At 39.3% G+C, this 21546-nt stretch overlaps 1 protein-coding gene across 1 annotated transcript in view; it reads right to left on the reverse strand.

The window, feature by feature from the left end:
- The window catches only part of LOC149941141 (cytosolic carboxypeptidase 6-like), a 384878-nt gene that overhangs the window by 324019 nt on the left and 39313 nt on the right, over nt 1–21546 (reverse strand). The window contains exon 3 of the mRNA XM_090179425.1: nt 5894–6018. Coding sequence (XP_090035551.1) covers nt 5894–6018 — 125 coding nt within the window. The remainder of the gene's footprint in view (nt 1–5893; nt 6019–21546) is intronic.

The following is a 21546-nucleotide window of genomic DNA, read 5'->3' on the forward strand; positions in this document are numbered from 1 at the left end:
TTTCCTCATCTCGTCTTTATACGCCAACAGTGTCAATAAAAAATAACGACAAAGAAAAAAAAATGCCCGTGACAGTTGGATTTAGAAATCCAATTTAACACTTTAACAAAAAACCCTGGGCTGTAAATAAATATCGAAAATCATACTCTCTATCAGGGGTTAAAAATCTGGCTGACTCTCCGTCTTTTTCTTATCCACGGAAGCTCAAGATTCCCGGTGAAATCTTAATATATATCTCGATACATGAGAAAAGAGGCGGCTTTGTCGGGGAATCCAACAGTTCCCCCCCCCCCCCGCACTCTTCTAAAGGTTATATCGAAAAATAACTTTCCGATATCCAGCGTGGATTTCCAAGACACGTTGCGTAAACGAAATCCAAGGGTGACGCCATCGTTGTCAATACGGTATATTGTTAGCGATGGCGGAATTAGAGCGCGTTTACGAGACGGCGGCTGCTGAAAACGGTCCTTCTCGAGACGGTGCTATACAGGGTGTTTCAAGGGTTTATGCAAACATTTTAAGGAGTTGTAGGGGTGAGTTGAGAAGTATGCCGGTTTTTTTCCCATTTAGAAAAAGGGAGCTTCAAAGTGTGGCCTACTAGCCCCTGGAAGTAGGCTACAACAAGCTCAAAACCAAGCAGCATTCTATGTGTATACAAATGTACAATTATAAGTAATGTAAATATTTTTATTTTTCAATGTACCTGATAATCTAATTTTTAGGCTCCTCCCTTTTAAGGGATCCATGTAATGGAAAGGTCAATAAACATTCATTCATTCATTCATTCAGGAGGGAAACGCGAACAATAAAGTTTTGGTTCGTGTGATAGGTATAAAAGGACTTTGTAAACAAATCGAGGTAACCAGCGTACAAAAGTAAACTTAAACAGTATTTAAAGTCCCTGCTGCTTGGTTTTGCGCTTGTTGCAGCCTACTGCCAGGGGCTAGTAGGCCACACTTTGAAACTCTCTGGCGCTCTTTTAACTCATCGTAGGAAAAAACAGGCATACTTCTCAACTCACCCCCTACAACTCCTTCAAATTTTTGCATAACCTTTTGAAACACCCTGTATACGATAGATATCCGAGAGAAAAATTCATACCCGCGGCTGGCCCTAAAATTGGCGATGGAGGGATTGAGACTAGAGTCCGTCTATATTTAAGATACATTATTTAGTCGTCCGCGGGTTACGATAGTTTATACGGGGACTTTACCCACTTCGCGACTTATCCTTCGCTATTATCTAAGAGAGAACGCGGATCTACGACGCGAAATATTCCGAGCGAAAGCTGCCCCGGCACCCGCAAAATCATTTCCATTTCTATGGGTTTTATCTATTTGTATGCGGCTAACTTTTCCTATCTTTGGGGTGTTTCTCGTTCTCTCTCTATTTCTCCCTTACTTTAGAGTCGGTTTAGCGCTGCTCGATACGAATGGCGCGCTATGGTACGGTGTCAGGATATAAGGCCTCGGCGAAATAGGCCTACTTGGATAAGAGGATGAGGACTATAAATGGATTTTATCTTTCGGGGTGGGACCCTCCTTTCAGATAAAAGCGGCGCTGTCTCGAGTGTTTCAGGCGACGCTATATTTGCAAAAAGATTGTCCGAATATCCTCTATCCTTTTAACAGTAATCTCGGCGAATGTATCTGGGTTTTTGAATTTGAACGTTTTGTTGTTGGTGGGATTCTCGACGTTTTTAAAGTGATACGTTTAATTGTTAATATATACGAGATGAAATTCGTAATATTTTCGAAATGATAGAATCCCAGGATCCTCATTTTCGATTTGTGAATAAACGCGGGTTTGGTCGGTAAGTCGGCTCAAATTGAAGTAGGATTGTCTCCGCGAGGTAGTAAGGATGTTTTAGTAGCGTCCCCCATTATTTGGCGTTGGGATTGGGGATAGTCTTAACCCGGGGAGCTCTAGAATGATGGGAGCTAGGAGCGAGAGAGAGGTTTTGTCCATCGAGGCCTGAAATCCCGCTCGATTTTTTAGTTCAGTCTCTGGCGCTTATTCGAGAAAGCCTTCGTTTTTCCCTTCCTTGACACAACCATTCCAGCGCGCGACACGTCTCTCGCTTTCATCTACCCGCCGTCTATCGACGCGATCGCCGCAGACTGTCCGGCGCCCCCGCTTTCGACAGTAACTAGACGGTAACGTGACCCCGAGTAAGAAAAAAACCCGAGATCCGTATGTATATATGTATGGAAGTTGCACTTCGTTTTATCAAGAACCTCAAAACAGGCGCGAAATAGAATGCGAAGGTGGTGGAGGAGCGGCTATTTTCCCTCGATAGCTGAGGCTATTTTATTTCAAGCTAGGTTTATATATCCCTTTTCCATATAGAGAGAGAACGAGCCCGCTTATACGTGGCCACCTACAATGGCGCGGAACCGCAAGAGTTTCCGAAGAAACCTTTATCTTCACTCGGAGTAATAGGATGGCGTATCCGGGAGGAGTCGAGACTTTTATTTTTTGCCGGCGTACGGAGTGGGCTTAAACGTAAAGACGTATATATTTTCTCCGCTCTCGGCGACAATTCACACGTGGAAAAGTGAAGATTTTTGGTAGAATAACCTCGGATAGAGTTCCGATCGACGCGAGGATTTCGCTCTCAGACCTCCCAACTTCCAATCTCTCAGATTCTAGATCTCCATAAATACGACGATGGAGACGAATAAAAAATGGAAAAGATTTTGCCGATTTCCTTTCGATTTAAGATCAACGGGTGTCTTTCGTATCTTTAAACGAACTCATTTTAGCCTCAAAGGTGCTCGCGTGTTCGCGCTTGTTTCGTTAGATATATATCGGAGGCTTTGGCTGAAATAGCGAATATTTAAATTAGCCAAGGAGAGATAGACCCAGAATTAATAAATTTACATTTCCTAAGAGCATTTGCAATAAACCGTATATTTTTATCTCTCCGAGGGGACTTTGTAGCCTAGGAGGGGTTATACAACCACCGTGTCTGTCTGTCGGTCTGTCTGTCAGTCTGTCTGTCAGGCATGCGAACGCATTTCGGGGCAAAGGGTAATCACTGCGTACCCAGTTTCTTAGAATCAGGGAAAAGGTTTTTCCAAAAGCGCCCTCTTTTTGTCATTGGGTGTAGTATACTCTTTTAATCGGCCGGGATTCGAACCCGAGGCCTCTTGCACGACAGGTGAGCGTTCTACCGCAGAACCACGGATACAGTTACGCTTCACTGAAAATTAAAAACTCTTCCGAGGAGAGGTATATTTTGGCTTGCCAACTTGTTTTTCATTCTAAGGTAACCCGCTGTACGATTAAAGGCGACGATAAAGTAAAGTTTGAATATTTTCAACCCCTTTTGTAATTTGAACGTAATTTAGGGAAATAGACTTTATATGTATACCGTGTTTTGTAAACTGCCATTCCTACTTTAGGAATATTTTTTAAGTTTTTATTATTTTGTTAGAAAGGAAAACTAGGCGTAATTTTTCCATATTCTAGCCGCGTTGTTAGTTGTGTCTTAAAATGAAGTGAATACAAAGGTGGGGAGGGTAGTTTCGGGTGTAATTTTGGGGTCGGGTAAAGCTGCTCCCGTCTTTGGTCTCTTTCTGTACCTAAGATATTAACTTCTCTCTCTCTCTCTCTCTCTCTCTCTCTCTCTCTCTCTCTCTCTCTCTCTCTCTCTCTCTCTCTCTCTCTCTCTCTCTCTCGTTGGATAACATTATTCAAATTTTGTATTTATCCCGCCCAAGGATCTTATTCAATTTCCAGTCCCTCAGCGGTAGTCTTCCGCGCGCTACTCGAGATGTGGCCCCCAAAAGTTGGCTTTTGTGTATGCGCGTGGCAAAGGCCCTTCTGGCGTTTATTTAACACGGAGCGTATGAGGCTACAGAAAAATATCCCCGGAGACCCGCAGGCCCATTCTTTCGCGCCTGCAAATAGACTTATATTTCTACGGCACGTCTTGAGCTTCTCTCTCTCTCTCTTAGTCTCCCATACATACGTAAGAGAGTATATATATTCTTTAACGCCCTCTTAAGGCAAGTGTACAAACGATAAACACAGAGCTAATAGAATATTACCCTATACCTATTAAGTTGCCTTGCATATCCGTAGCGAAGGGCCAAACGCCGTTCTTTCCATTAATATTTCTTAGAAAATGTTCGCACTAAGAAAGTGGAAAACATACTATTGGATGGTACGCCTGGACTCGCGATAGTATATTTTATATCAGCCCTACGTTTCAGAAACGCATTATAGACCATTTTTTACTTTTTGAGTTTGAAGGCGCTGATTCTAAATTTGAAATCTTTATTTTTGTGGACTAAAAGAAACCCGAACAACTAGTTTTCAGTTACCTAAATACTGTAGTATTGTTATTTTTCATAAGAATTACAAAAATCGATTTATATCGAAATGCCATTTTTGGAGATAATGCGTTTCTGAAACATGGGGCAAAGCAGACGAAACTAAAATTATATACATACTTTCGAATTATTACGACCAACTTTGATTTTTTTTGTTTATTTAGAAATTTCTATACTGCTTTAGAAGTTTATTTTTATAAAGGGTTAATAAATAATTATTTTTTTTTGTGTTTTGAGAGTCCGACAAAAGTACTTTACACTAAAATAACATAAATTATTATTAAACAAGATTTTAAGTATTGAGCCGGCTTTCTAGAAAGTACCGAATAAATTTAACTCAACCAGGTGATATTCCATTGTAAATAGAGGAATAGCGCAATATACGAATTAGTTCGGGTTGAATTTGGCAGTGAGCCTATAAGTTCTTTGTCTTTTGTTATCGGGAGAAGTAGCTCCCGGATTCCCAGGGCCTTTTAAAGTAGACTACACAGCGGAGTAAAAAACAAGCGGGCTCTTCGTAATCAGAATAGAAATTTCCCCCGCCATCAAGGCAGGCTGAAGTGTTATTGAATCCACTCGTTGGATGGTCTCAGCACCTGATGCCAATTCCTGGATGGAGAAGACTAAGCTCGGAGAAGGATGATTTAAGGATGCCAGAGCCTCTCGTATATCGCGCTTGGCAAACTCCATCCTTATCCAAACCCTCAGCCCTTCTTCACCGAGCCCCGACTCGACCTTTACCGAACAAGCCGGCTTAAATCACGAGCCACGCAAACCACGCCATCTCCCTGCCTACGTTCTTACTATCAGATTACGCGCTTCAAACTCAACCTTAGTTTACGCGTTGGCGAAATTTCCCGGGCTTTCTGCAGTAGATATAGAACGCGTAGCTGCCCCCTCTAGGAGCTGGGTGCATAATTTGTTAGTGCAAAACTACTTTTGGTTAAAGGGGCCCTCCCCTTCCTTCGCGGCTAGTACAACGGCCTCTGCAAAGTCAAGCGAGCCGTGTTTGAGGCGTAATGTTTCTTCTTAGATTGAATTGCATCTCGGGCATTTCGTCCGGATCTATCACCATTCTGGTCGCGCAGCTGCCGTCAGATATTCTAGGAACCCCCCGTTATAAATTTTAGATGACCAAGGTATTAACTTTAAGAGAGATGATGATTGGGTCGCTTTATACTTGTAAGCTCTTTGTTCGTCAGTAATTGGTTCGCCAATTCGTTTACCGCTCGAGAAATCCTACAGAATATAACGCGGATAATGGCGTTGATTTTTAATAATTTATCTTTATACGGTTGGCCATTTATACGAAACTATTATCAGGGTAAAGTTTACGTCGTCTTTCTATATTTTGTTTACTTTTCGCCGAATTGATGATTAATTAACTATGTTTGAACTAATTCCCAAACCATGTCTGTTTACATTCGAAGCCCATTTTAAATGTTTAAACAATTAAACTATAATAAGGCAATTTGTCGTTTAAACGATGTTAAGTTTGTTAGATTTTAAAAATAATGGAACAAACGTATATTTTTCATTTCGAAACTGCTTACCTGTTCTCCTCTGGTATTTTCGACAGTGAAGTTAAACCAAACTCGATGTCTAGGGTTACATATGTCGGGTCTTATAAATAGGTCCATTTCAAAGTCGCAAATGTAATCCACCCGTCCCAGATTTCCTGTCAACGAAAGTAATAAATAAACTTTATCCTGTCAACGAAAGTAATAAATAAACACTCGGTTTTTCAATAGACCAATAGTAATTTCAATTTTGTAAAGCCCACATACGCATTCGCAAATGTAGGCTTGGTCCCTAACAGCCTTTCCCTTTACTTCCGAGAGTTATCTCGTTGTTTTGGGCCAACGCTGCTGGGGAAGGTTGAGATGACTCATCCTCGCTCGCGTCGTCCACCTTCGGAATTTTCCGAAAGTGGCGACCTCTGACCCGAAAGGTTGACGCTTACTATTACATATTGACTCTCGTACATGGTTCAAACATAAACTGACAATTTCCAGGCTTCACAGTGTATGGTTAGAATCGTTTCAAAGTAATATATATAGGCCTATGGGAATTAAATTTCAAGTCGACTTCTCCCTGAACACCAAAGCATTGCTACTCAAACACTTCTACAGGCGCTTCATCTATTTTTGACCTAACGCGTACAAAATAGTGCTAAGCTGATAGGAAAGGTACGCTATTAACCAAATTGATAATTTCACTTTATACTTCCCTGTCGGATATTTTGAAAGCCTTTAGGGGCTGTCGGGAAAATGTTTCGTACAACGGCGTTTCTTGAAGAGCGAATGCGAACAAAAGAAAGTCACTCCTAATAAGGGCTTGTTAACTTCGCTATCCTAATCGTCCGGGGTGTTATAAATTATGTAATACTAAAAAGGAAGCCCCCGAAAGTTTCCCTAGAGGCCGCGTTTTGTATTTTTTGTCACATTTTATTAAAAACGCTTAGACGTAACAGCCGCGTATCGCAGCCCCGAACTAAATAAAACTACGGTACGCCAGGTCCTTCTATTTCTAAATATAAAAGGGGCAGTACCGGCTTAAGCCTTCCACATTCGCTACCTATGAATAAATGCATTACCCTAAAGTAGAAAATGGAAAATTATCCACCAGGATCAAATATCTCGTACGCTACCGTTACTATAAAAACGAGCAGTCTTTACCCTTTCCCCTTGATTTGGTCTAAATATTAGATAACCCCGGTTTCCATCTAACAGCGACTATGCAAAGGGGTGTATTTTACGGAAAAAAATATGATTGGCCATTCGAGTCACATCTTTCGGGCCGCACTCGCGTAGTTTCTGGATTATAACGTTTATCCCAGCGGCTTTCATCCGAGACTTTTAATTTAATTATCTTCATTAAAAAACTGCGCCCGATCGCCGATCGTGTATAGAACTCGCAATTTTTGGTAGCGCGGATAAATTTACTTTTGAAGCTCGCCCGCCTATTAAAGGGGGAAAGTTGCCGTGCGGGGGGGGGGGGGGGGGGGGTAGAGTCGACGTTTTAACGAAGAGCGAGCGAGGAGGGGGTAGCTATTAGCGCTGCGCCTTTAATTTCATTAACTTATTGGATCTCCAGGCTGGCGAATGTCTAAAAACTAACATCTGGCCGCTCTTGATATTTGCCAAAAACGAGTTAGCACTGCTAATGGGGAAAAAACGCTACGCTGAATATTACTCAACTTGGCCGAAAATGTTACATTTTAAGCTACTAATAATACTCGTATAAGTGGAGATTCCGCGATACAGCCGCAACCGCCGTTGATTGTATCTTCTTAACGCGTACGTTTCAAGCTCTTAAGAGACTCGCGTATGGCGCGGTGAACAAGTTCGCGAGCTGCATCGAACGCTTATCTTTAATTGGCAAATGAATTAAAGTTGGTTGTTGCCGTGGCGATGCCCATTCTTTTTTTGTTTGTTCTCATTTAAATGCCTATACTCACTGGCTCTTTTTTTACTGGCGTTGGAATTCCCAATTTACAAAGGCTATTCTTCTCTTTTCCTAGGCTTTTATCTCCTTTATTCGCCGCATAGTAATTAAGGCGCGGATATCGGCGAAGGAGAACCTTGTCTTTTGAAGTAATTTCAATTGAATTTCAAGCTGCTTCCGCGGAAAAAAAATAAAAGTAAAAATCCCGACTTTTTCGTCTATTCGAGTCAAATTGTTTGAATAGTTCCCAAACGAATTGATAGAATTTTCAACTCGGCCTTTCTTTTAAATTTTCCTAAAAAATAATACCTATTTTCCAAACGTAACTTCCAAGGAGACGACTAGTGTTCGGCAGTCGATTAATTTTTATCCATGAATAAAATAAGCTAGGCTATATTTAAATAATATTTATTTAAATAACCAATAGTTGAATAAAACTTGTAAAATGTTTAAATAATCGAAAGTGAATAAGCCTATTATTTAAATAAAACAAATAATTATTTAAATAAATACCACTTTTATTCAAATAAATGCTTTGTTGAGTAAAAAACATAATTAAATAAGTTAAAATGATAGTCTTTTTACCAACTTTTTTTAAATAAATCGGAAAATTTGTGGATAATGAATAAACAATTCCGAACACTAGAGACGACCCAAGGTGTAACGCACCAATTTTGTTCAAACTCGGGGGTTTGGTAGACCTTTATGTAACTTGAAAAACCCTAAAGGGAAATGTCACCATAGGCAACCGTTTTGCCATGGCAACCAAAAATGTTTTTGACAACACAAAATGGAAATTTTCCCATTGAATATAACATGGGAATCTGACCAATTTTAAAGGTACCCCCTGTAAAAAAATTAAATTTTTGAAACTGCTACAAATAGAAAATATAAATTAAAAAAAATAAAAATTCGAAATTGATAAAAATTTTTAAAGGACCAGATTCCCATGCTATATTCAATGGGAAAATTTCCATTTTGTGTTGTCAAAAACATTTTTGGTTGCCATGGCAAAACGGTTTCAAGTTACATGAAGGTCTACCAAACCCCCGAGTTTGAACAAAATCGGTGCGTTACACCTCGGGTCGTCTCCTTGTTAGTTGTTTTATTTAGAATAATTGCCTAAAATATGATTGTATAAAAAATATACATATATGTATACAACGTAGTCAATACCATATTTCAAATATAGCTGTCCTTTTATCCTTACACATTTCTATCTTTTTCTTAGACGTATGAAAAAACTTTCTAAATATTTTATTTCGGCAGCCAAAGAAAAATAAACAAAACAAGGTCCGTGGAGAAATAAAAATCGAGAGATAAAAAAGTAAGGGTAAAAGAGATTGAAAGAAAGATGGCGCTCTTGTTTGTACGCTGTTTCGCGTTCCATAGCAATATTCGTCAACCGAAGGAAGGCCTCCTCGTCCCTCTCTCTCTCTCTCTCTCTCTCTCTCTTTCTCGCTACCCAACGCTCGCTGAATCTTTTTTCCTTTCAAATTTAACAAATGATCGAAGTAATGCCGTTATCGGAAAAACATCCATCTTTTGTTTTAGCCTTTTCTCTCTCACTACGTATCCTCCCTTTAAAAATCTTACATTTCAAGACTGGAATAAAAGTCTAGGACGAGGACGTAGGGGCTGAAAAATCCCTAAGGGCACTCGGATCCGAAAACGTTGCGTGGCGAAGGCAGGACGAAGATGGTATACCTCGCGCGCGCCCACTTTACCGTCGTCCAGCCTTTTATAGGAAAGTCAACTAAGTTTCGCGTGGTTTCGGAGAAGTCAGGCAAACAAATAGCAACGGGCGAAGTAGAGAAACTGCGAAAGACACGCGTAAATATAAGCGTAATAACAGCCGGTGTACTGCGACCCAGTCGTCCGCGAAAGTTTCCCTCCAACCCCCTCCAACCCCCCGTCCATTATAAGCTAGGGACGGAAGGATCGAGAAGGGGGGTCTACATTCGGAATCAAATTGTCGTCGATTATAACGTCTCGTCTATTTATCACTTCTTTTTCCTATCGCTTTATTCCATTATCTTTCTCTCCCGTTCATCCTCCCCGCTCCTCATCCTCCTCGCTCCTCATCCTCCTCGCTCCTCATCCTTCCCCGTTCAGCATCTTCGACCAGCGGCTCCTCCCCCGTTTCATCCTTGACTAGGCAACGTCTCCGCGAGTGATATAACAACGAAAAAGGTTCACTCGACGAATTAGGCATTCGAGCAAGAGCGAAAGAGAATAGATAGGCCATTGGAATATCATCTATTACTCTTCCTTCTCTCGTTTCGGAATCCCCCGCTTCCCTCCGTTCTTCTACGCCAGCCTGTCGTTGTAGTTTCTTAGTCACGGCTACGTCTCTCTCTTAGGTTGGGCCGTATATAACCTTCTTCTAGCGTTACTATTTGTCGTATAACGGTCCGGGGAAAACGGAGATTGTAAATGCCGCGTCGAGATGTTACAAAAATGAGAAAGGAAAAGAGTATACGTCGAAAAGAAACGCGGCGGCGGCGTCGGGCTGCGCAAAGACGGGTCGAAGATGGCACGCCATCCTCCTCCGACAAGAAGGGACTCTAGCGAAGGGAAGCGTGGGTAGAGAGAGAGAAACGCGGTAGAAGTTTCTCCTTCTTACTAAACAGAATGAATGGTTTCCGTCGTTGTTGAAAAATTGTCGGCGCCGCACCGGCTGGTGTCTTGACCCTTCGTAAGCAACCCCTTCTCTCTTCTAGATCGCGTCCGCCGCCAAGCTGCCTTACTGCGGAGGTCGCCGCCGCCGCCGCTTTAACTTTAGCCTCGCTCGCGACGTCTGCGCGTCACTTGGCCTTCTAGCATGTACGGCCGAGTGATATAAAGTCCTGGATGTCCACTTTTTTTCCCCTTTTTTCCCTCCCTACCCTATCCCCCGCTTCGGCCTCCAGCCCGCGCCGCTGCCCGCCGGTTCTCACCCGATTCTTAAATGGTCTTTCGTCGCCCTCGCCAGCTACCTAAGTGAAGATCTCTAACAAGAATATAGTGCGTTTGCCCCGTCGCTCTAAATATGGTTTTAGGATAGTCCCCGAAGCGAGGATGGGGCGCGGGTGCCGCCAGCCGCTTCGGGAGAGAGGGGGGGCCCGAAGTAAAGAAAAAACCAGCGACAAAACATAAAGGCCCAAAAAGGATGGTCGCACTTTCGACGCCGAGACGCGAGGCCTATATGAGGAAACGAGAAGATCTATGGCGTATTATTCTCGTTGCATTATTTTTATTTATTTTTGTTCGTTGCCGGCGTTGTTATTGTTGGGTAGACGGCAGCTAGGTCCGTAATTCGTGGCCTTATGCCACCGTTTCGTTTCTGTTCTTTTTGGCTTCCGTGTACGATGTTTAGACGCGATTTTCTGGCGCTTACGACGTAATTTTCTCTTGTCTGACTACTTGACGCGATCGCTACCTTACTCCCGATCGTCTGGAAAGGAAAATAACCCTTTCGCTGGTTACTGACAAAGGCTTTATGACGTATTGATATAACTTCGAAGTTTAAAACGTTTGTCAAGGGCCACTGCGCAATAAATTGAATTAATGAAATGATGTCAAGCTACTAAATATTTATTATAACATTTATCGTCGAATTTACTTTTTGAAATGAATCGAAGGTTTGTTTATCCGGGTCTTTGTATTCGTAATAATATTGTGTATTAAAATTGTAAAACTTTTAAAATGATTATTGCTTTGCACAAAACAAATAAATAAATAAATAAAATGAAAATAATATAGCTCGAAAATATGTCGTTACAATATTGAAACTGGGCGTGAATTGTGAAAAACAATATCTTTCGGGTGTGTCTGCTGAATTCGTAAGACTAAGTTATAAATTAAATATAAGTATTGGAAGAGGATTCGGAATGGTCACTTTTATTCATTGGCGCTTTGAGTTTTAGGTTATTTTAACCTACGTTTCGAAATTAGTAACGGGAAAATAATCTTTGCCATTCTCAGACAATCGGAACTTAAATACGAGTAGACGTAGAAATGGAGAGACAATGACAGCGTCTGTATACAGAATCTAGAATTAACATATCACGGCCGAAATGGAATGCGGCGTTTCTATTAGGTTTAATCGAACTATTAATTAATTCCTCACTTAAAGAAGGGGGGGGCTAAAATGTTTTAATCCGGGCACTCCCGATTTCGCGTCTATTATGATAATGTAAGCGAAATTTTCGAGCCGCTTTTGATAATTAAGTTTAATTAGGTCTAATGTTTGCCACGATCCGTACTGTCCTTTCGCCGCGGCTGTCGTCTCTTTAACTTATCCTTAATTTCGAATTACCTTGAAGCTAATCCCGGTTCGCTGTAGCTCCGCAACGGCTTGGTTTGTCCGTTATTGAAGAGCCGCCTTTCTCCGTAATGGAGTTTTAACAATGCTCGCGATTGGTCTTAGAAAACAATAGGGGACTTAGAGTTATATTTAACGGTCTTTCTATTGTACGGCTGATCTCCGGATGAGTTTCGCCGGGGATTCGAAGAATCTACTTATTAACATATACGCCAGCGTGTACGTAATTGAGAAATAATTGTCCGCTTTACGTAAGCGCTTCTGTACGAAATTACAAGTTCGAAAGATCGAGAAACGACTAGTATAATCTTCGTTCTCAACTACCTCACTGTCGAGGCAGCTATACTCGAACTCAAATTATAACAAGTTCTCCATACAAATTATCTTTAAATTCATTTTCAAAAATTGCTTTATCCTATCAAAATTAAATTAATTATATTATTTCATTTTCGTTATAGTCGAAACAAAAATTACATACGCTACGTTATTTGTTTAGTAGAAATATTTTTCTTGGCGAAAGCGAAATTATTCGTCCTAAATATATTAACTACAAACGAAATTACGACGACGAAAGAATAATCTCGTTTTAATTTAAAAAATTTAAGATGCAAATTACTCGTTTCCGTCTTCACGATGATATTATTGCTAAGCTAATTTCGTTTGAATAAATTAGTGGCAAAGAGACTCTCCAGTCTGAGTTTTGTGACAGGCTTTTCTCTTTTTTTTCGGGCGACGTTTGTCGGACGTGTTGGCATTATTGGAGATTTTAAGTTTTCAACAAAGTGCGCGCTGTATAAGAGACAAAAAGGTTTTTGCTGGATTTTTTCTTCTTTGCACGAGGCGGCTAACTTTGCCCGCGTCTGTCCTTTTTCCGCGCAACAAAAGCCCTGAGCCACTCAGTATAAAAGTGTCTGTCCACAACAAAATCATCCTAAAAAATGTCCCTTTTTCTTCCGATAGGATTTTTTCCTTTGTTTTTCCAGACTCTTAAGTATATAGCCAATACTTCCACGTCTACACGACTACTAACTTGATATAGTTGCGTAGTTAAATTGAACGCAGATTTAACCCCTTGTCCTTGCTTTTATCGGAGCATTGTTTTGGCATTCTTTCATTTCTTTTCAGATAGACGATAATTTTTCATTATAAATTTTCTAAATTTTTTAAAATGTATTTTTTTTTTGGAAAAAATAAGATAATTATATCGGAGTACTATCATAAGTAGCATATTTCTTAAAGTATGACACTATTGTTTTAATGCAAATGTTTTTTCGGAACGTTTTTTTTTTCAAAATTAAAACTCTGACCTACCTCCGACTTGGAATTGCAACCGAACTAGCTAGTATATTATCGTTCTTGTTATATTTTCGACGTGGGCTTATTTAGATACTATGCAGTGATGGCTCCAGGATTTTAGATGTGGAAATTTTTGCAGTAAATGACCTTACTTGATGACCCACAATTAACCTGGGGATTCCGTAAAATCGATTTGTGTAAGTTTTAGCCTGCGTAGCCTACTCCTGACACTACGGGTCTCTGTGTTGAATTAAACCGCGATTGCCGATTAACTCCGAAAATTCGTTTGACACTTCCTATTCACCAAAATGCAATGAATGATAGTATGTTTGCCAAAGACAACGTAAACCATTACGTACCGACGGACTGACAACTCTTAGCGAACTGCTCCTAGTATTTGGATGATGCCCGGAAAATTGGCGATGGTCCGCCGGCAGCCTTTTCGACGGACCAACCAAGGCATATTAAAAATTTAAATAATTTCAAAAGTGTAAATAACGCTTACTTTTGGAAAATAATGATGTTTTATTGATTCGGAAGATCAAAATAACTATTATAAACACTGGCTCCATTTCAGAAGTTAGTTTTTTTCGAATTTAAAACCTATACGCGTGTACGCTCCCCATCCAACTAACCAACTATTTTGCCAACGGAAAGAGTATCAACGGACGAGTTTCCTGTTCGGAAACTACCTATTTCGCAATCACTCCACCGAATAGTTGATTTTATAAAATGTCTTTGCGCTGGCCCAACTTGTTGAAATGTTGCCCTGGAATAGTTCAGCCAATGCCTAAGAATGAGTTCATAAACTCTTTAGTGGGATATAAAACGGATCCGCAGCTGAAGCGGGGAGGCAACATTTCAACAAGATGGCCAAGGTTATTTTATAAAAAGAACTATTCGTTCTGTATCATACTTATGTTTATTACGTTACTTATGGTCATACTTATTGTTATTACCTTACTTATGGTAATATTCTAAAGCTTTGTAGTACCGGCTTACAATAGGTTAAGAAAACCAAAAGAAAATGCCGTATAGTTATTTCAAATTTCTCTGATCGTTCTTCAACGCCAAAGAATCGAATCTTCCATTATGGATGATGACATAACCTCTCTCTATTAAAGACCTTTAATATTCAAAGCTAAAGACGAAATAAGAAGAAGCTGAGGGCAATGTAGTCGAAAGATCTCGGCCATTACGCGTGGCTCGTTCTCCAAAAGAAATACCCTCCAAAAGTCCAATTTCTTTTTAACCCCAAAACCTGTATCCTTTCTTCATCTCTTCTGTAAAAAAAAAGTAAAAAAAAGGTCTTATATCTTGACATATGCTAATCGGGGCTTTTCGCCCGATGACAATCTTTCCATAAACTCCAAGAAAAATTTGTCCTTTCGCGCGTCTATCATTTATTTTTTCTTTAATATCCTTTTTGGCTGGCGTCTGTTACGTATCGGATCCACTATCTATGCGAGCTCACGCTTTCTAGATGACGACGAGGAAAAAACCTAGAGGTGATAACCAAATGTCGCGGGATTTAATAAACCTTATAGTCAACGACGAGCGACTCCGCCAGTCGTACGCGTTCCAAGCTAATCTTTGAAATCGGCGCGCTGTCGGTGGGAGGCAGTCGAATCAAGCAGCGTGGGCTCGAGGCTTAGCTACAAATAGATTCCGGTACTCGACGGGCACCGGTAGTTGGAAATTGCATCGTTGGAATGAAGAAATAGGTGGTAATGACGTTTTCGGTGTCATCCCCGCTAAGACGTCGACGCTATATTTCTTCCATAGAGGTCCCTTCTAGATGTCGCTGCGTTCGCGTTTGTAAACGGAACACGCTTTGGGCGTTATTATTGCTTCCGTGTCGCGCGTGTTTAGAGACTACGAACAAGCCAATATAGAAATGAAATTGCAGTTGACGCCTTCGTCGACGCAAAAAAAAACGCGACTAAGGCTTAGCGAAAAAACCCTCCCTCCCCCGAATAAGAGAGGAGGGTTAAACTAAAACCCAAATGTGGTTTTCCTTTTCGGGTTTTCGTCCCTATAACGCACCCTCGCTGGTAAAAAAAAGTGTCGCGCCTAAAAGGGACCATCAGGAGAGACTCTGTTTTCTTTTTGAAAGGCCCTGATGGCCTCATAAATGCGAACGTGTTCAAAAAACGCTTCGACATGTCCGGCGTACCAATTTGGCGGGTGGGGGCGCTATCGGGTCGCGTGGTCACATACCAAAAACCGGTAGACCTTTAGATAATGGAAGGACCTCTAAAAAGCGGTCCCTCGAAAAAATAGAAACGCATTTTTTGGACGGGATGGACCGGAAAGGGCCGAGGTGCCTCAACCCTTAAAAAATGAGTCATTATAATTCGAGACGACACACTCAATTTTCTAGCGGGAAAGTGGCCCTTATTCTTTAACCCCCGCATCAGCGAGAATCCCCTTTCCCGAGAAAAACCCTCCGCGGAAATCGCGTAAAAAACGCGATGGTGAGGAAGGCCAGGTTTAGAAAACACCTAGATAAGCCGTCTTTCAGCTATAGCTACCGGCTGGGCGCATCGCCTTATATATCCTCTTTTATGGCCTCTGATGTATCACTGGGCTCTTGATCGCATTGGATAAGCGTAATTCCGGAGCTCGCGCGTACGTATACGCGTAATGGCTTCCATCCTTCATCCGAATTAGGTTATCCAAGATAGCTTCTCTCCAGCGCGCCTCGTTGTTGTCCGTATTGTCACGAGCCGCTCTCCACTCGCGGATCACAGATGCCGCTTTGTTAGTTTCGAAGCGTCGGTGGCCGCGTGCTTATACCTTACTCCGTGATCACTTTAGCTTTCCTAAACAAGATTACACGTCCGCGCTTTTCCTTATGCAAAACCTTACGTCTATCCGCTTACTCGTAAATGGGGTTTGCTTTTAGGGACTGAATATTAACCACTTCAGTCCATTCGTGAGCGCTATGCGTTGACTGTATCCGTCGACCGTTACCAGCGAATCTCGAAGCAACAAACGTTGTTGTGACGGATTTCAAACGAACTATTTTTCTTGATTTATTTACTTCCGTGGTTCAGCGGACTTTGAAAATTGTAAAGTTTCTATCGCTTTAGTTTTAATATAGAAGTCCATTAGTGGAGTAGCGCTTAATTAACACAAAGATTCAACTACAAATTCGATAAAATTTTAATTTATACATCGTCGTACATGTATCATGGAGTACTCCTTTCTAGGAAAATCCCATTAAAATATGTTGTTCGAAAAATAATTATTTCTATTCAAAGAAAATTCTTAAAATTTAATTAACATTTAAAATTATTTTTCAAAAATCCGTAGTTTGGAAATCAATTAAAAAATTCCATTAACACGTTGTTCTTAAAAAGTAATTGGTTGCTATAAAAAATAAATTAATTTAAATTCATAATAGTTTTTCCGTTTTTCGTTTCTAAATAAACACATCATATCATATATAGTCCTAACGATCAATTTTATGTTTATTATTAACGTATTGAAGAAATATAAATAAAATTTATAAAACTAAGTCAACAAAAATAGTTTGAAATTAAAATAAAATAAAATAAAAATTAATATAATGTTTATAAAACAATATTTATACCAACAACATTTTTAAGAGGGTTTAAGTGAAAAAATTCTACAAATTAAAAAAACAAATACAAATTTCAACAATGTCTTTAACACAGAAGTGATAAAATATCTAACGTAAAAGATCGCCTTTTTGGTGTAGTTTACCATAAACATTTTGTTTAGTTTAAACTTTCATTAATTTCTGAACTGAACAATAATCTTTTGTAAAGTGAATCAGCCCATTCATTTTCATATGTATTTCGTAAGTAGGGTCTGGGAATTGGTGAACTAAAATATGAACGGAACCCCGGTTAAGCTCTTCGATTTTTGGTGAGGGGGCAAAAGATGGAGAAAAGATGTTGTGGGAGATGGGACGCTGCGAGGATATTGAAGAGAATGATGGCTGCTGCCGCTGGTCGTTTTGAAGAAGCAACACACGCGCGCGACAAAACGTCGAGGAAAAAACCTTCCCGATTCGTGCTCGCTTCTTCGGTTACCTAACTTCCATTATTGAGGGGAAATGGACAAGAATTTGAAAATAACCAGTGGGATCAAAAAATGAGGCGCGGAAAAAGGGAAAAGGAATTACCTCTGGATTTAATTCCTCAACTGACCACCGTTGCTACTGACTTTACAAAATGTTCACGATATTGGCATTCAAAATTAATAAATAAATAAATAAATTAAAGTCCCTCTTCGTTCTTATTTTATAAAGATAAAAAATTTATTTAAAGCTTTTCGTGTTATTTTTAAAATATTTTCATCTACTAAAAAAATAATCTCCTGTTAAATATTACAATTATTGAACTGTTATATTTCAAAAAATCTTAACGTGTATAATTTTAAATTATTAACCTGTTAAATTTTAAAATATAAACATGTAAATTTTAAAATTCTTAACTAGTTAAATTTTAAAGTTCTTAACCTGTTAAATTTAAAAAAAAAATTAACCTGTTAAATTTAAAAAAAATTAACCTTTTAAATTTAAAAATTTAACCTGTTAAATTTAAAAATTTAACCTGTTAAAGGGAATATAACCTCAGGTATTTGGTGTGGAACACCAACGTTTGCAGCTCTGGCCACTCTTGCCTTTGGCTTTAGAAATGTTTGGCGCCACTGTACAGGGTAATTTGGAAAATTGGAGGGGTCTTCCGTAAAGATTGCTTTGCAGGTTATATTCCCTTTAAATTTAAAAAATATTAACATTTCATATTTAAAAAAATTTAACCTGTTAAATTCAAAAATTATTAACCTGTTAAATTTTTAATTTAGTACCTAGTCACCAGCTCGTTGTTGTGGGATTTCGAAATACGGTAAGAAGAGTAGCCCTATAATGTAATTTTAGTGTGATTCTGTGGTGGGGAATAGTTCTAGTCGTAGTAAAAAGGCTGCCTGTGGCTATTTTACAGCATCTATTCTGGATAATCAAACGATTTTATTAGTTTATTCTCTTTACTCACGCTTTTGAGGAGGAGTAAAAAGTGTAGCCCCAATACTCTGACCTTGACAAAAAGTTCACAGTGAAGATAATTCTCTCCACCAGAGCAAACGAAAAATTTAAAGCAAGTAACGGCTTCTGCCTAGTTGCATTCGCTCGCACTAGATGTCGTTAGCGTATTCATCAAACAAGTTGAGTAAGCATCAAAATCTAGCATAAAAGGTGTGGCAAATTGGGAGCTTCTCGCGTTGATTAGCTTTTCTGAATCACGTGATAATTAACTTTATTAAACACATGGTTTCGGGAAGCCAATAGATGGCAGGCAACTCGCCTTTCGCTTTAAGTCCCGGAATGTAGCCGGGAGTAGTGGCTCACTCCTGTAATCCCATTCGTCCGGGAGGCAGAGTGTGTGGATGGCCGTGTGAGGACAACCACTAATCCCCCAACGGGTGGTTGTCATACTTCCGCCACGGGTGTCCCAACCCTATCCCCAAGTATCCCCCAGTTGGCGTGGCCGTAACACATATCTCGCACCTGTTTAATGAAATGGACGAGCGGACTGTATTGTCTCACCCGTTACAATGGCTCATAACGAGCAAAAAAAAAAAAAAAGTCCCGGAACGTGCTGCCAACTAAAAACGCTTTTAGAAGCATTTTTGTAACCTTTTTTTTTATAGAGCCGCCATTTGATTTAAAGTGACAATTGCCGGGAGTAGTGGCGTACTCCTGTAATCCCAAAGCGTCTGGGAGGCAGAGTTTGTGGATGGCCGTTTGATGACGACCACCAATCCCCCAACGGGTGGTCGGAATACTTCCGCCACGGGTGTCTCAACTCCTTTCCCCACATACGCCCCCGTTGGCGTGGCCGTAACACGTATCTCGCCCTGGTTAATCAGATCTTCGCCGGGCTCGCGGTCTTCTCAGACTCAATCAGCCCTTATTTCCTCCTTCTTTGAATTAAAGAAAAATAAGGTGAAAATTAGACATCTTTTAACGTAATATTTCTTTTAGGTCAGAAGTTTATGAAGTAACTTCAACTTATATTCCATTACAAAGGTGACTCTTCGCGTTATGTTTAAGGTTCCAGAACAAGCGAACACACGCAAATGCAGACGTTCAGAGGATCAACGGAATTTAAATATTCGAAGTGTAATTATACTTTGACAAAACTCAATTGTTATGTTACGAATTTTTAATTTATGGTTTTAAAAACTGCATTCGCGGTTTAATAAGGACAACCGGTAGGAGCCTCGTTGCTCTTTGGGAGCGCACCCTGAGATAACAATGTCCGCGTCACTGAGAATATTGGAATGTTCGATTCGTGGCTTGCCGTAAGTCGCAAATGTCACAGCGTATTGGGCGGCAGATCAAGGACGAAACTGCGGAAAGCGCCTTAATTCGGACAGCCAGCTACGCCTTTGTCAGAGACTGCTCGCTCGAAAAGTAAGTATATCTAATAAGGGAACCGTTGGCGTAGACACAGCACGTGCGAAGAAAAATCAGCCAAGATTAGCGGATCGCACGTGCTAGCCGGATGTGGCGGCCGGGTGGAGAAATTCCAATAACTTATTGGCTTCTTTGCCTTTAGCGGGAGTGGGGGAGGGGGAGCTTAAGGTGACCTGTCGACCGGGGCTTGGCGCAAATAGCCCCGCCCACCTTCTTTTAATGGAAGATTAATATGAATGCCAATATCACGAGCGAAGGAAGAACCCAGAGATTCAGGATTCAGAGAGAGAGAGAGAGAGAGAGAGAGAGAGAGAGAGAGAGAGAGAGAGAGAGAGAGAGAGAGAGAGAGAGAGAGAGAGAGGTGAGAGGAATAAGGAAAAGATGGAGAAAAAACTTATCATCAACTCCTTACGCTCTAAGACTTCTAATGCAAAGCGAACAAAGTGTTGAGGTTATGTCCTTTGCCACTCAAAACCACTGGGTTGACCACCTGCTCGTTAAATTTGGTACGAGATAGACTTGAAATTTTTATTTTCTTCTTAAAGGGAGTATAGCCCCTCTTGTTTGGTAGGGTGCGCTTTGACTATACCGAATAGCTTCTACAATTATTAGAATAGTTATCATTATTAAAAAAACACTCCTATACGCTCTCTCTAAAATAACCAAAATTAAAAACTCTCATGACATGCTCAGTTTTTAAACCACTATATATATGAAAAAAAAAATGACTGTTGAAATGTTTAGACTTGGCAAATGAATTTGTGCAAAATTTAAATCTTTTAATCATTTAACTAAAAAATCATTGTTCAAAATCATTGTCTATAAACGCGAAAAAATTAAAAATACATTGTAGCGAAGAAAGAAAAAAGTAATATATCCCTGTAAAATTGTGAAAAGTGCTTCTCTAAGCACATTGTTTTTCAGGTATTAAATAGTTATCATTATTAGAATAGTTATTATTATTAGAAAAGTTATAATTATTAGAATAGTTCTTATTATTAGAATATTCATTATTATTAGAATATTCATTATTATTAGAATAGTTATTATTATTAGAATAGTTCTTATTATTAGAATAGTTCCTATTATTAGAATAGTTATTATTATTAGAATAGTTCTTATTATTAGAATAGTTCCTATTATTAGAATAGTTCTTATTATTAGAATAGTTCTTATTATTAGAATAGTTCTTATTATTAGAATAGTTCTTATTATTAGAATAGTTCTTATTATTAGAATAGTTCTTATTATTAGAATAGTTCTTATTATTAGAATAGTTCTTATTATTAGAATAGTTCTTATTATTAGAATAGTTCTTATTATTAGAATAGTTCTTATTATTAGAATAGTTCTTATTATTAGAATAGTTCTTATTATTAGAATAGTTCTTATTATTAGAATAGTTCTTATTATTAGAATAGTTCTTATTATTAGAATAGTTCTTATTATTAGAATAGTTCTTATTATTAGAATAGTTCTTATTATTAGAATAGTTCTTATTATTAGAATAGTTCTTATTATTAGAATAGTTCTTATTATTAGAATAGTTCTTATTATTAGAATAGTTCTTATTATTAGAATAGTTCTTATTATTAGAATAGTTCTTATTATTAGAATAGTTCTTATTATTAGAATAGTTCTTATTATTAGAATAGTTCTTATTATTAGAATAGTTCTTATTATTAGAATAGTTCTTATTATTAGAA

This window comes from Leiobunum rupestre, chromosome 6 (assembly GCF_980474605.1).
Source record: "Leiobunum rupestre chromosome 6, qqLeiRupe1.1.hap1, whole genome shotgun sequence".
Lineage (NCBI taxonomy): Eukaryota > Metazoa > Arthropoda > Arachnida > Opiliones > Sclerosomatidae > Leiobunum > Leiobunum rupestre.